General features: G+C 33.7%; 1 protein-coding gene and 1 long non-coding RNA gene across 2 annotated transcripts in view; both read right to left on the bottom strand.

The window, feature by feature from the left end:
* LOC128199236 (uncharacterized) overlaps window positions 1-13,013 on the bottom strand; it is a 245,669-nt gene that overhangs the window by 115,754 nt on the left and 116,902 nt on the right. The window lies entirely within an intron of this gene.
* Window positions 248-13,013, bottom strand: part of LOC112052781 (putative phosphatidate phosphatase) — a 115,982-nt gene continuing 103,216 nt past the window's right edge. Inside the window, exons 4-6 of the mRNA XM_024092002.2 lie at window positions 8,970-9,131; window positions 6,475-6,651; window positions 248-5,286 (exon numbers count right to left, since the gene is read on the bottom strand). Coding sequence (XP_023947770.1) covers window positions 5,167-5,286; window positions 6,475-6,651; window positions 8,970-9,131 — 459 coding nt within the window. The 3' untranslated portion in view covers window positions 248-5,166. The remainder of the gene's footprint in view (window positions 5,287-6,474; window positions 6,652-8,969; window positions 9,132-13,013) is intronic.

Below are 13,013 nucleotides of genomic sequence, written 5' to 3'. Positions count from 1 at the left end.
CATCTATGTACGGGTGAAGAAATCATGATGCAAACAGCTTTTTAAGACTTATTACACCGCTATGCTAGATGGCGTTAGTGACAAGTTGTTCTTTATTTAAAAAAATACTGATTTTAAAATATTCAGGTTCGGTTTCACAACCTTTTGTTAAATAACCGCCCATACTATTTTCGTTTATATTTTTTTAAATCGTATTAATTACAGCTTTAAGTGTGATTGGATGTATAAATTATGAAATAAAAAAAAATTAACTTAGAACGTGTTTATTATGCATCAGAGATAAAACTATGTACATTTTCAAACATTAAAATTAAATAGCTGCCAAAATATAAACTAGTGCTAGGCAGTGCATATTGAAATCAACATTACTTATTAAAATACTCATTAAAATAATTTAGGTGCATTGTATAAGTTGTACATAGAATAGCTTATGTTCTATACATATAAACAAAAAAATCATTTAACTTCATAAAATGTACTGAGAAACAATTATTCATACTACTTCTAAACGTTTTAAAATATAGTATAATACCTAATGACTATACTATAATTTATACAAAAGAACAAAGAGAAATATTTTTTAAAGCTTTTAATTATTAACATAAATTCCTGAAAAAACTGTCAATTATATTTCGAAACATTTTTCGCTGTGCTAACTAAATCACTATAAGTCTATAATGACAATTCTTAAATTTGAATTCCGTAAAATTTTAATATCATAAAACCAGCCACAATAATCATTAAATAGTATAGGCAATTTACTAATTAACACGGTAAAGTTGCTTTGCAATGTTTTATGTTTTTTAAACATACCAAAAGACTAGCAACAAAGAACTGCTTCAATTGTAAAAAACTGTTATAAATAAAAATAAGAGCACAAGTATTTCGTAGTATTCAAAAAAATGATTAAAGGTATATGAAGTGTAATGAGGTCACAGACCTTTGCCTTTCCCGCATGGGGAAATTAAAAAAAAATGTTATAGCCACAAAATACAACATACTACAACAAAATAAATACCAATTTTATTATTTAAACAGAATACAAAGCTTAGATACCCTGGTAAAATTTAATTGCAAAGCAAAGTTACCCATTACCATTTAAATTGCTAATAATTTTGAAAATTTCCTATTATTTACAAAAAACTTGCACGATAATAAAATTTTAAACTGTCAATAATTCAAGTTACACAAACAACTGCAATATTTTTATTTACACCTCTACATATATCACAGAATAAAAATACAACCCGGTCTTGGACTCTGGGTATTTCATCTATATCTAATCTAATAATAAATAAAAGTGCCTTTTATTTCTATTTATGTAAAAAAAATGAGTAAAAATGCACTCAAATTCGTTACGGTAAAATGCTTGTTAAAATAATAATAATAATAATAAAAAAACACTTAAAGTAATTAATTGTACTATCTACTAAAACTGAATATTTTAATAATCAAATAAATATTTTTAATAAATAAACGTACTGTAAGCTAGAATAAACAATAAGTAGACAGGACTTAGATTTTTTTAAAATATTTGTACAGTAGTGTCAAGGACAATAGCGTAGAACATAGATGCCAAATCTCAGAAGAGTATTTAGTAGGAAGGAAACTCAATAGATTTTTTTTAAATAACTTATTTTAGTTGTGTATGTATGTGTACGCTACTTAGATATAAGCTTAAGTGTGATTAAATTTAATATATAAATAATAAATAAATAAATTAAAATAAAATATTTTTTAAGCTTTCTGATTTTTAGTTTTTGCTGTATCTCCTGAACCATAAAAGGTAATTAAATTTTTTTAGCGAATGAGCATTTCATTATACTATCTGTACGTATATATGTATAAGCCATAAAGCGTAACATTTTCTGTGTAACTTACAAGCAGCCATAGATGTATACCATGCTGCACCTATGTGGTTTAAGCGAGTTTATAGACAAAAAATATAGCTGGATAACGACGATAACGCCTCGTTTAAGATCTAATAAATTTTCCACAAACTTAAAAAAGTGAACTTTGAAAATTGAGTTTTACGAACGAATGATTAAAATCCTTTGGACATTCAAAGTCGATCAATCAATCGACTTGAATCAAGATATCGACTTGAGTCAGCGTTAATTTATTTTTTGTTTGTTTCGAACCAATCTGTTGTCTACTTTTGAGAAAGCTTTTCTAATTTTCTCCATTATAGACGTAGTATGTACAATTCTGGTAGAGTTATAACTCTTTGTGGTAATCTTTGTCTGTGTGTCTAGAACAGAATAATTGCTAATTGAAAGACGAACATTTATTTTGTACGACGGCACACACGTACCCGCCATTTCTATTGCCTTGTTATTTAGATATCTATGGAGCACACTAGTCGCGCTATAATTTGGTAAAACTTCCCGTAAGTAAACCCAAGTAAATATCAACTTTATTCCAGGCACATAAAGTCGTAAATAGTAATGCGACATATTATATCATCGTTTGTTATTTATGTTGCATCCAAATTACAACTCTATTTAAATAACATAAGGGCTATATTTTATTAATAATAATTATTGGTGTTGAAAATGTGTGAAGGTCTACTGTGATTTATGGAAGATTAATAAAAATGCATCTCGTGTGTATAAATGGCTTAACTAGGTACTTACTTCACTGCATTAGCAAAATGGACATTGAAATTCATGTTGCAAACTTAGAATAATATGCTATAACTTCTATTATATAAGACTTAAAATTGCGTGTATACAAAAAAAAATCTATTACATTGGTACCTGCAAGAATAAGTTAGATATTCGCACTTACAATCGATTCGAGTCACTGCAACGTTTGCATAAAATAGACCTTATTGCACTTAAACTAAGATTCAAGTTTAGTTGTATTATTACAGCTTGCATTTCACTGTAAGGAAGTCGATGTATATAAGTACGACAGATATACGACTCTATAACAAGGCTATTAAGGTCCACATTATACTAAATCGATACTCGATAACGCCTGTACGGTTGCGGGCATTCTCAAATACGTACTAAGGGTGCCTCATAAAGTTGTCATACAAGCAATTTAGACGTGACAAGCCGACAAATTGACTTAATATGAAAAGTGCATCAGCATGGAAGACTCGTGTTCGAACAATAATCTGTGGAAACGCGTTATCGGCCACGCAGATCGACTAAACAACTATTAGAAAGAAAGTTGGACAGTGTAAAGGGCTTTTTACACTTTGTAGAGACTTCTGGAACAATAATCTGTGGAAACGCGTTATCAGCCACGCAGATCAATTCAACAACTATTAGAAAGAAAGTTGGAGAATGTAAAGGGCTTTTTACACTATTATTTTTTTAACTTTTGCAGAGACTTCTTGAACAATAATCTTTGGAAACGCGTTATCGGCCACGCAGAGCGATTGAACAACTATTAGAAAGAAAGTCGGACAGTGTAAAGGGCTTTTTACACTATTATTTTTTAACTTTTGCAGAGACTTCTTGAACTATAATTTATGGAAACGCGTTATCAGCCACGCAGATCGATTGAACAACTATTAGAAAGAAAGTTGGACAGTGTAAAGGGCTTTTTACACTATTATTTTTCATAAACTTTTGCAGAGACTTTTTGAACGATAATCTGTGGAATTGCGTTGTCGGCCACGCAGATCGATTGAACGACTATTAGAAAGAAAGTTGGAGAGTGTAAAGGGCTTTTTACATTATTATTTTGCTCTCTGCAAAAGTTTATGTAAAAAAATATTCAAAACGTGGGTAGAAATATAGAGAAAAAATTAGAGATAAATAATTTGTGTGTCATTTAAATAGCTTTGTAACACACATACAGACTAAAATTTAGTTCTAGCCTCCTAATTTTTACTTAAATATTTATAATTCTGCGGTAACAGTTTTATTATGTACATACAGTCAAATATTAAACTTGAATCACATATATCTGCATAGTTTCGTATTTTGCCTAAAACGGAAAACTAATTCATTCATGTACACTATTTGCGTACCTACGCATATTATAAGATACAAAACGATGCTGATATATGCAATGATTATGGGAGATTTCTACATTTATTATTTTGCACCAATGTGTTCATATTTCATATATTTTAATTAATTTATAATATATCTTTTAGATGTAATTTTTTAGTATAATTTAATTTTTTTTTAATTTACATTCTGATATATACAACAATTGACTACAGTAAATACTTTCAATTTACACCATATCCATGATCTTTTATTGCTCTATGTTTCAAGCAAATTACTAATTACAAATATCTTAATTAATTGACATTGAATAAGTTATGTTCTAGCAGAAACAACTTACTTATTTATTAAATATCTATTTATAAATTGTGTTTTCAATTAAAATTGATAAATGAAATCATCTATATTCTATTTCATTTATTAACTTTAATTAAAAACATATATTGTTATTGTTTAATATACCTAATACCTAATTGAAAATGCACCAGCCCCAATATCATATAAATACAGATTTTTATTCTAGGGTATCATAGACAACCTTTTTATTCCATAGTTCTCGAGAAAAATTTTCCTATAAAGAGGATGTCCCGTAATAACTGGACACCCTGTATATATACTCCTGTATGCTTATGAGTTTGAATTTCCAAGGTAATTATTTCATAGTTAGGATAAGCCTAACTTAGGCTTACTTAAAGTTGCACAATAACTTTTACCACTTTTTCTTCATGGTATCATCAACCAAGTTCTCTAACTACCAGGATCTTGTAGCAGGGAGTACTTTGCGGAACCTGATATACATGAAATAATAAAACATTGATAATATCGCAATGTACTTATTTAATTTTTATACCGTCGTCTGAAGTGGTTTTACGAGAAGTCGGTTCGATACCATACAAAAACAAGGTACAGTTCTGTTATCATATCTTTAAATATAAAGAGGAAACTGTTTATACATTCACAAGTCCATATACTCTTGGTAGAACCACGATACGTTAGGGGGCCCTTATAAATAAACTGAAAACTGCTTACTTATCAAGTCCGAGTCATAAGAGATCCACCAAACGCACAGCTTCTCTTACACATAAACTGTAAACTGCGTGCGCATTCACAAGTCCATATACTCATGGGAGATCCATGACACGTTCGGGGGTCATGGCTCCTCCTCGCTCAGAGAGCTGTGCGAGTCGGGAGAGTGTCAGACAGGCCAAGCGGCAGGGTTGGCCGACCGGGTGTTGCCGTTGGTGGTCAACTCGCTGTCGTGGTGGTTGGCAGACTGCCGTCGTGGTGTTTTGCGGAGTCCGGACACGAATGTGAACTGTGGAGAAATTGATATCTATACTAATATTATAAAGCTGAAGAGTTTGTTTGTTTGATTGAACGCGTTAATCTCAGGAACTACTGGTCCGATTTGAAAATTTTTTTCAGTGTTAGATAGCCCATTTATCGAGGAAGGATATAGGCCAGGGTAGGCGAACCAATGGCACGCGTGCCATTGATGGCACGCGACACAATATTTTGGGCACGTCGCCGATCATAAAACATGTGTAAAGTAGGTATTTGACATAAATTATTTGTCATCTAACCTGCAGCAACAGAAGCCACACTAATTTTACAATAATTTAATTTATGCGTGTAATAAAAACATTCCAAAATGTACCTCTTTTGTTTACTTTATTTCATAAAGAGTTTTGATAGTATTTATTATTGTTATTCTCCAAATAATCAGAAAGTCAAAATTATTTGATGGCACGCCAATGACCCCATTAAACATTTTTTAGAAAAAATGGCACGTTGATGCATAAAGATTCGCCTACCCTGATATAGGCTATATATTATCCCCATATTTCTACGGGAAAGGGAACCACGCGGGTGAAACCGCGCTGTGTCAGCTAGTATATCAATAAAATAAATGACACTTTGGCTTCATTCTACTGAGTAATCCTCTGAGAGTAGATACTGTTTATGACTGAAAATGTGTTTGATCAGTATATATATAAGTCAGCACGTAAATAGTTATTTGTTCTACAAGAGAGCAAAGTGCGTTTTTGCTGTGAGTGCTGAGTTTGAATCCTGAGCTTTGTGAGGGATTCAAAGGTGCAAGAAGCAAAACACTTTGTTCTCGTGTGTGACACATATGTATAAGTTTTCACTTTACTAGCTTGCTTGCTGCTTGCTTGTATAATATTGATGCTTGTAATGAGGTATCAAGGTACCAGGCAATTATAACGTTACAGGAGTTTCTAAATGACAAGAAATGTACTCACAATAATAATACTCTTAGAGCGGTCCGATTACTGACCTCAACCTGCTCATTCGCTTCAATTATGCTTGTATTCCAGGTATCATGTACCAGGAAACCATAAAGATGTATTAGTTACTAAATGCGCTGTGATCACAATGATAATAGCATAAAGCAGTCCAATGATGCTTATAATAATTAGGGACCAGGTACCAGGCAACCATAAAGATGTAGGAGTTTCTAAATGATAAGAAATGTACTCACAATGATAATAGCATAAAGCAGCCCAATACTGAACCCAGCCATCACGTCGCTCCAATGATGCTTATAATCGGACACCCGAGTCATCACCGTGTACCAGGCCATCATGATCAGCAGGAACTGGATACCGTGACGCAATAGCTTCGAGCCGCGCCACGTGAACCGTTTCTGTAGATAGAACTGAAATAACGGGGAAAGTTTCTTTATTACTAACTATGCGTTAGTCCTCTTATGGTATAGATAAAAATTATTGAATGATAAAACTTTTTCATTCAACTTGACATTCTTTTACAAGTGTTAAATACACGCCAAATATGTCTCTTCATTAATTGATATTAATGAAGAGACATATTGAGCTCTATATGGTTTGTTTTTTATTATTATAAAAAACAAACCATATAGAGCTCATTCTCCAATTCGGGGTGGCGAGGTTGGACAGTGATGAACAAAATCAATACATAAAAATAAAATTGAAGAGTCTGTCTGCAATTTCAAAATAACTAAGTTTTCTTAATTATTACTTACACGATAATAAAACACAATCAAGCTTTTTTTGTAAGTATGTCTGTTTGGTTGTCTGGAATAATTTTTGGAACGTTTTAACTAATATAAATGGGACTTTCTCAGGTATTATGCAACATATATCGTGCTGTTTTCCCGGAAAAATCCATGGTTTTCGCGGGATTTGTGAAAACTGAATTTCACACTAACGAAGTTGCACGTGTCCGCTAGTTTATAAAATATAATCTAACTAGCGGAATTCAGTTTTTCACAAATCCCGCGGGAACCACGGATTTTTCCTATATGTCAATCTAGAGTATTATCCATCTTTGTTTTAAATTTCAGCCAAATCGGTTTAGTAATTGCGGCGTTAAAGAGTACCAAACATCCAAACAAACATGCATACAAACTTTCGCGTTTATAATATTAGTAGGATTGATAAACAACTTATTGTCTGTGTTCGCTTCAACAGATCTGATTCTCATTACCTACTTTTTACAGCGGAAACTAATAGCCTTTTTTACAAAGTTTTTCAACAATTATCTCGACCGAGAAAACTATAACCCATGTAATGTATACACCGTAAATGGGTGGCAGGTTGGGTGTGTATTGAAGCGATACATACTTCGATATGGTGTAGAGCTATGGGGGACAATATGTCAGATCCGGCAAGATTTAAAACGGGCGTGAGATGCGGTAGGTCCAAGTTGAGCAGATTTTGTTAGTTAGCGGAGCCCAATCAAGTTTGGGAACCAATGCAAATAATAATAATAATAATAATAATTCATTTATTCATCAGAAAGCAGGTTTACAAAGATTATTTAAATATAATAAGACCCTGATACTCTCTACTATAATAATTTGGTGTATGAAAAATTTAAATAGACTATGTATAATCCTAATTTAAAAGCAAACAGATAAAAAAGAAAACATATGTAATAGCTTATACAATTTAACATTTTATGATTCAATGATTATGACAAATTTAACTCAAAACTACTGTGACAGATAAAATAGAATAATAGTCATAATATATACTGTCAAAATTATTAAACCATGTTAAATTTAGTGCTAAGTTAAGTAATTATTACCAATTAAATGTTAAAATGTCAATTAAAATTATGTCAAACACACATGTCAATTAAAATTATGTTAAAATATTTATCATACGTCAATAATAAAAAAAAAGAATATCATTAAAATTTGTAATTTAAATACTCATTTAAGTTATAGAAGCATTTATCCATAAGCATTTTAGAAACCTTAATCTTGAAACTATTTACATTGTCAATCTTATAGATATCTGGTAGTTTGTTATATATTGAAATTGCACTACAATGTACACTCTTAGCGAACATGTCAAGCCTTTTTGGCGGCATTATATGCAGTAGATTAATTATGTTTCATCATTATCAGCCCGTGCATTATCGAGCCGTGATAGCTCAGTGGATATGACCTCTGCCTCCGATTCCGGAGGGTGTGGGTTCGAATCCGGTCCGGGACATGCACCTCCAACTTTTCAGTTGTGTGCATTTTAAGAAATTAAATATCACGTGTCTCAATCGGTGAAGGAAAATATCGTGAGGAAACCTGCATACCAGAGAATTATCTTAACTCTCTGCGTGTGTGAAGTCTGCCAATCCGCATTGGGCCAGCGTTGTGGACTATTGGCCTAACCCCTCTCATTCTGAAAGGAGACTCGAGCTCAGCAGTGAGCCGAATGTGGGTTGATGACGTATTATCAACCCATATTCACTGCTGAGCTTGAATCTCCTCTCAGAATGAGAGGGGCTAGCCCAAATAGTCCACCGCGCTAGCCCAATGCGGATTGCCAGACTTCACACAGGTTTCCTTAACCGGTTGAGACATGTGATATTTAATTTCTTAAAATGCACATAAATGAAAAGGTGCACTCCTCGGACCGGATTCGAACCCATACCCTCCGGATTCGGAGGCAGATGTCGATTACGTACTTTACGTAATTATGTTTTACTCACCGCAAAATAAAACATGGTGTAAGCGGAGAAGGAGGAGTGTCCACTTGGGAAGGAGAGTCGCATCTCCTTCATCAGCTTGCTCTCAGTGCCGAGGCATTTGAAATGTTCGATGTATCGCCATTTGTTGTCCGCCAGTGTGCAGTCTATATCTGGCTTACATACCTGAAAACAAAATACATAACTGTTAGGATAATATAGTCTCAGAGCTTGTGTTCGGCTATATAGAATGACTTAGCTCTATATTAGAACGGCTGTTCTGGTGGGATTTAGCCTTTGGCTAGGCAAGGAGACAACTTGAGCGAAGAAGTAGTGTTAACTAGTTTTAAATTATATCCTTAACCCTACACCCATCGGTCACAAGTCCGGGACTTCGCTCAAGGTTTATCAAGGTCTGGCACTTGAGGGTTTCTCGGTAATATTCTAGTTGGGAATTGTAAGACCTAAATAGGCATTCAATAATTATTGTGTTTTGCCCTTTAAATTCGCTTGTGATGTCAACCCATTATCAGAGATAATATTAATTATATCTAATTTTATCGTATTGTTTATCTGTTTACCACGGCACGAATAGAAAAAGATTTACGATCTTTGTAACCTGTTTGGACATCTGGGATGTGATTCCGCTATTTTAAACTCGTCGATGTAATATTCGCCTATAACAAGTTTTAGCAGAATTTGAATTTTAGAAAGAAAGTGTCACTAACAACGTATTTGCTATGGAAATGAGCGATGTCACAACGCTGTAACTTTACAGAATGCAGGGGCTGGAATTAAGTTCATTATTGATGTTAGTTGATATGTATGATATGTAGTTTCCTAGGCTAATTAATATGGTAAGTTTTGACTAGTGTATATTACTAAGCACATTTTGTATTGGGATTTTTGTCTTTCAATGAAAATATATTACATTTTACGGATTTCACATACTTACGATTATTAAACGAATTTTATATTTTAAAGAATTTCAGGTAAAATAATTCAGAAAATCAAGTAAAACAAACAACTGCAATCTTCAATTATAATTTATCCACATCATCATACAAATTGAACGAGCCAACCTTGGTAAAGCTATAATCATCAAGTAATAATCCGTTCGTGATAAAATTATCAACGAAGTAGGTACTCAAGTAAATTAACTATTTATGCGACCACCGACGGAATACGGACGGAAAGAGACGAAGAATTTTCTTGAGCAATCTTCTTAAGGCATAGTTCAAGATAAGCAATTTTCTATGCCAATCTTCGACCAACAGCAGAGCTATTCTGTAACGATGCATTATAACTCGCTAGAGCGAATTTCGAATTTATCCTGTCTAGCACGATACTATAGAATAAGAAAGATAGAGGTGAATTCGAATCACTTGCGAGTTATACAAAACATCGTTAGTTACTACTGCAGTACTATTCTGTAACGTTTTGTATAAGTGCGAGTTTCGAATCCACCTCTACCTTTTTTATTCTATAGTATCATGTTAGACAAAGAGAGATAGAGGCAAATTCGAAACTCACATCAAGCAAAACATAGTTTGCTACTGTATAGTACTTTTGACCTGAAACTGATCGACGAATCGTCTAAGAGCTATATGCATGCAATTTATAGATGCAACAACGTACTGCCTACCTCGAAGACGCATTGAGAACCTTTATAGAAGGAATTTTACAATTTGTACGTATAGCGCCTACCCTAGTTAAAAGTGTGTGTCTAGAGAGCCTGTAATGGCCAGACCTACGTCATTTAATAAAACCTGAAATTTGCTATGCTCCTAGTAACTTTTAATCTAATTATGACAATCAGTTGTTAATTAAGTGACATGAACGAAACGGCTTACCGTTCTCTCTGAGGCTAGGAGAGTTTAACTTTCCTATTTCAGGCTCTCACTTACTCAGAACTTCTGAAGAAAGAAACACCCATCTCCCATATAGCTCGACTGGATTTGAACGCAGGACATACACCGTAAAGGCTCACCACTGGGCCAACACGGTAAAAAGACGGTAAAGAAACAATTCCAAGTTAAGCGGGCTCTTAACCACTCGATATATTCGCAAGTGATTGCCGCTCGCCGCGGGACATCATCCCATGGACACGCGAACCTCTTTTCTGCAGCCACTTCGCCTTATATAACACGTACCAAAGAATTTAAGTAGGCTTCACATGAAATAATAACTTTAAATAGTTTAAAAAACACGGTTTGAGCACGCACTAAAAATTACAAATATTGAATTTAAGTAATGTGACTATTATTTTCGTATTTCTGACAGCAAACCCTTTCATTTGATACCCATATCATGGGGGTGGATTTCAAACAGCCAGTCCGCCATATTGGATTTGTAATGACTTAGCTAGTCATCAGAGCTCAGAGCGTGTGCAAAATTTCATCCTAATCGAACACCGGGAAGTGGATCAAATTAAGATTCCAAGATTTGCTTACCTCTATAGTTACAAGTGATTGGGACATGCCTAGCTAAGAAACGTCATTTACAAATCCAATATGGCGGCCTCATATTGGATTTGTAAATGACGTTTCTTAGCTAGTCATGTATTGTCATCAGAACTCAGAGCGTGTGCAAAATTTCGAAGACCGGAAAGTAGGTCAAATTGTGATTCCAAGATTTGCTTACCTATATAGTTACAAGTGAAGCTAATATAAAGCGTGTAAAGACGGTTTGAGCGATAGCTTAGAAGCTAAGATTTATAAGATCTTACCAATAATAATAATGTGCTCATAACAAAGTTTTGGACACGTCCCTCAATCTCATTTTGAGATTAGCCATTGACGCGGAAGATATTACGTACAAGTCAGTGGGCCACTTCTCAGATATTTTTAGTGCTTCGAAGAGCACGGTAAGCCATCAGTTCCGTTAATTATCATTAAAATCCCATATTGGAGCAGCGTCAGAAGCTTTAAATCCTCTATAACAGGGTTTCTCAAAGTGGGGTACGCAAACCCCTAGGGGTTCGCCATTCGACGGCAGGGGGTTCGCGACAAGATATAATAGATAGATATATAACTATCAGTTATATATCAGAGTCCGAGTCAGAATTAAGGTTAAAATTGTCCAAAATTCTTCCTAACATTGAATCCATTTGCGACAAGAAACAAGCACACCCATCACATTAATATTACAAAGACATTTCTTTTGGTACTTTATGTGTTAACTTTTATTCAAATAAAAACCTTATTTTCTCCAACAGTCAAATTTATTACAAGGAAGGTGACCTGGCCATGTTCTGGGCCTTTAAATGGGCTGATATTGATGACGATACAGAAATATACATAAATCTTATAAAATATGTAATTTCTCTTTTGATTTAAGATGCAACAGCTCTTATAAGGCTACCAGAATCTCGAGGGTCCGCTTTCAATATTAATCATGGCATTGTTTACACGGACCACCATGTTATTATGGTTATTATACTATCTCGTCAAAGTATCGGCTACAAATAGGGTGACAACGCGCCACGATTTAATAATTTATGGGGAATTGGATTTTACTAAAAACAAATCTAAAATGTGAATTTTTGTTATATTTATGATATCTTTTTTTCCAGCATGCCAAGCTTATGTCTATGACATATTATGTATAAAGATATAATAATGTTATATCACTTATCAATATTGGCTTAATTGAAAAGCTTTCTTTCGATTGGGTGTCTTACATATCTTAATATATAAATGCGAAAGATTGAAGTCTCGAAAACCGCTTGATTTACAAAGCTGAAATTTGGCAGCGAGGTAGTTTACAGTTAGTAGGTATCTACTAACAACGGATTTTGCGATAGGGCCGGATTAAATAGGTCTAAGGGCGGATGAAATCGCGGGCGTCCGCTATTTATATATAATTGTCTAGACCCGTTGATATAATAAGTTAAATATGATTGATACAAAGCGTAATTCAACCAAGTTAGTTAGGTAATGTGAGCTTTGGAACTTTATACTAGAATAAGACAAGACATCCGCGACGAAACTTTTGTTTTATAACTATGTATCTATTATGTAAAAAATTAATGACATATTTTGACGATTAAAATAAATGTATTGTTGT

The sequence above is a fragment of the Bicyclus anynana genome, chromosome 20 (assembly GCF_947172395.1).
Source record: "Bicyclus anynana chromosome 20, ilBicAnyn1.1, whole genome shotgun sequence".
Classification (NCBI taxonomy): Eukaryota; Metazoa; Arthropoda; class Insecta; order Lepidoptera; family Nymphalidae; genus Bicyclus; species Bicyclus anynana.
Note: the sequence above shows the minus strand (reverse complement) of the source record. Positions and strands in the feature narration are given on the sequence as shown.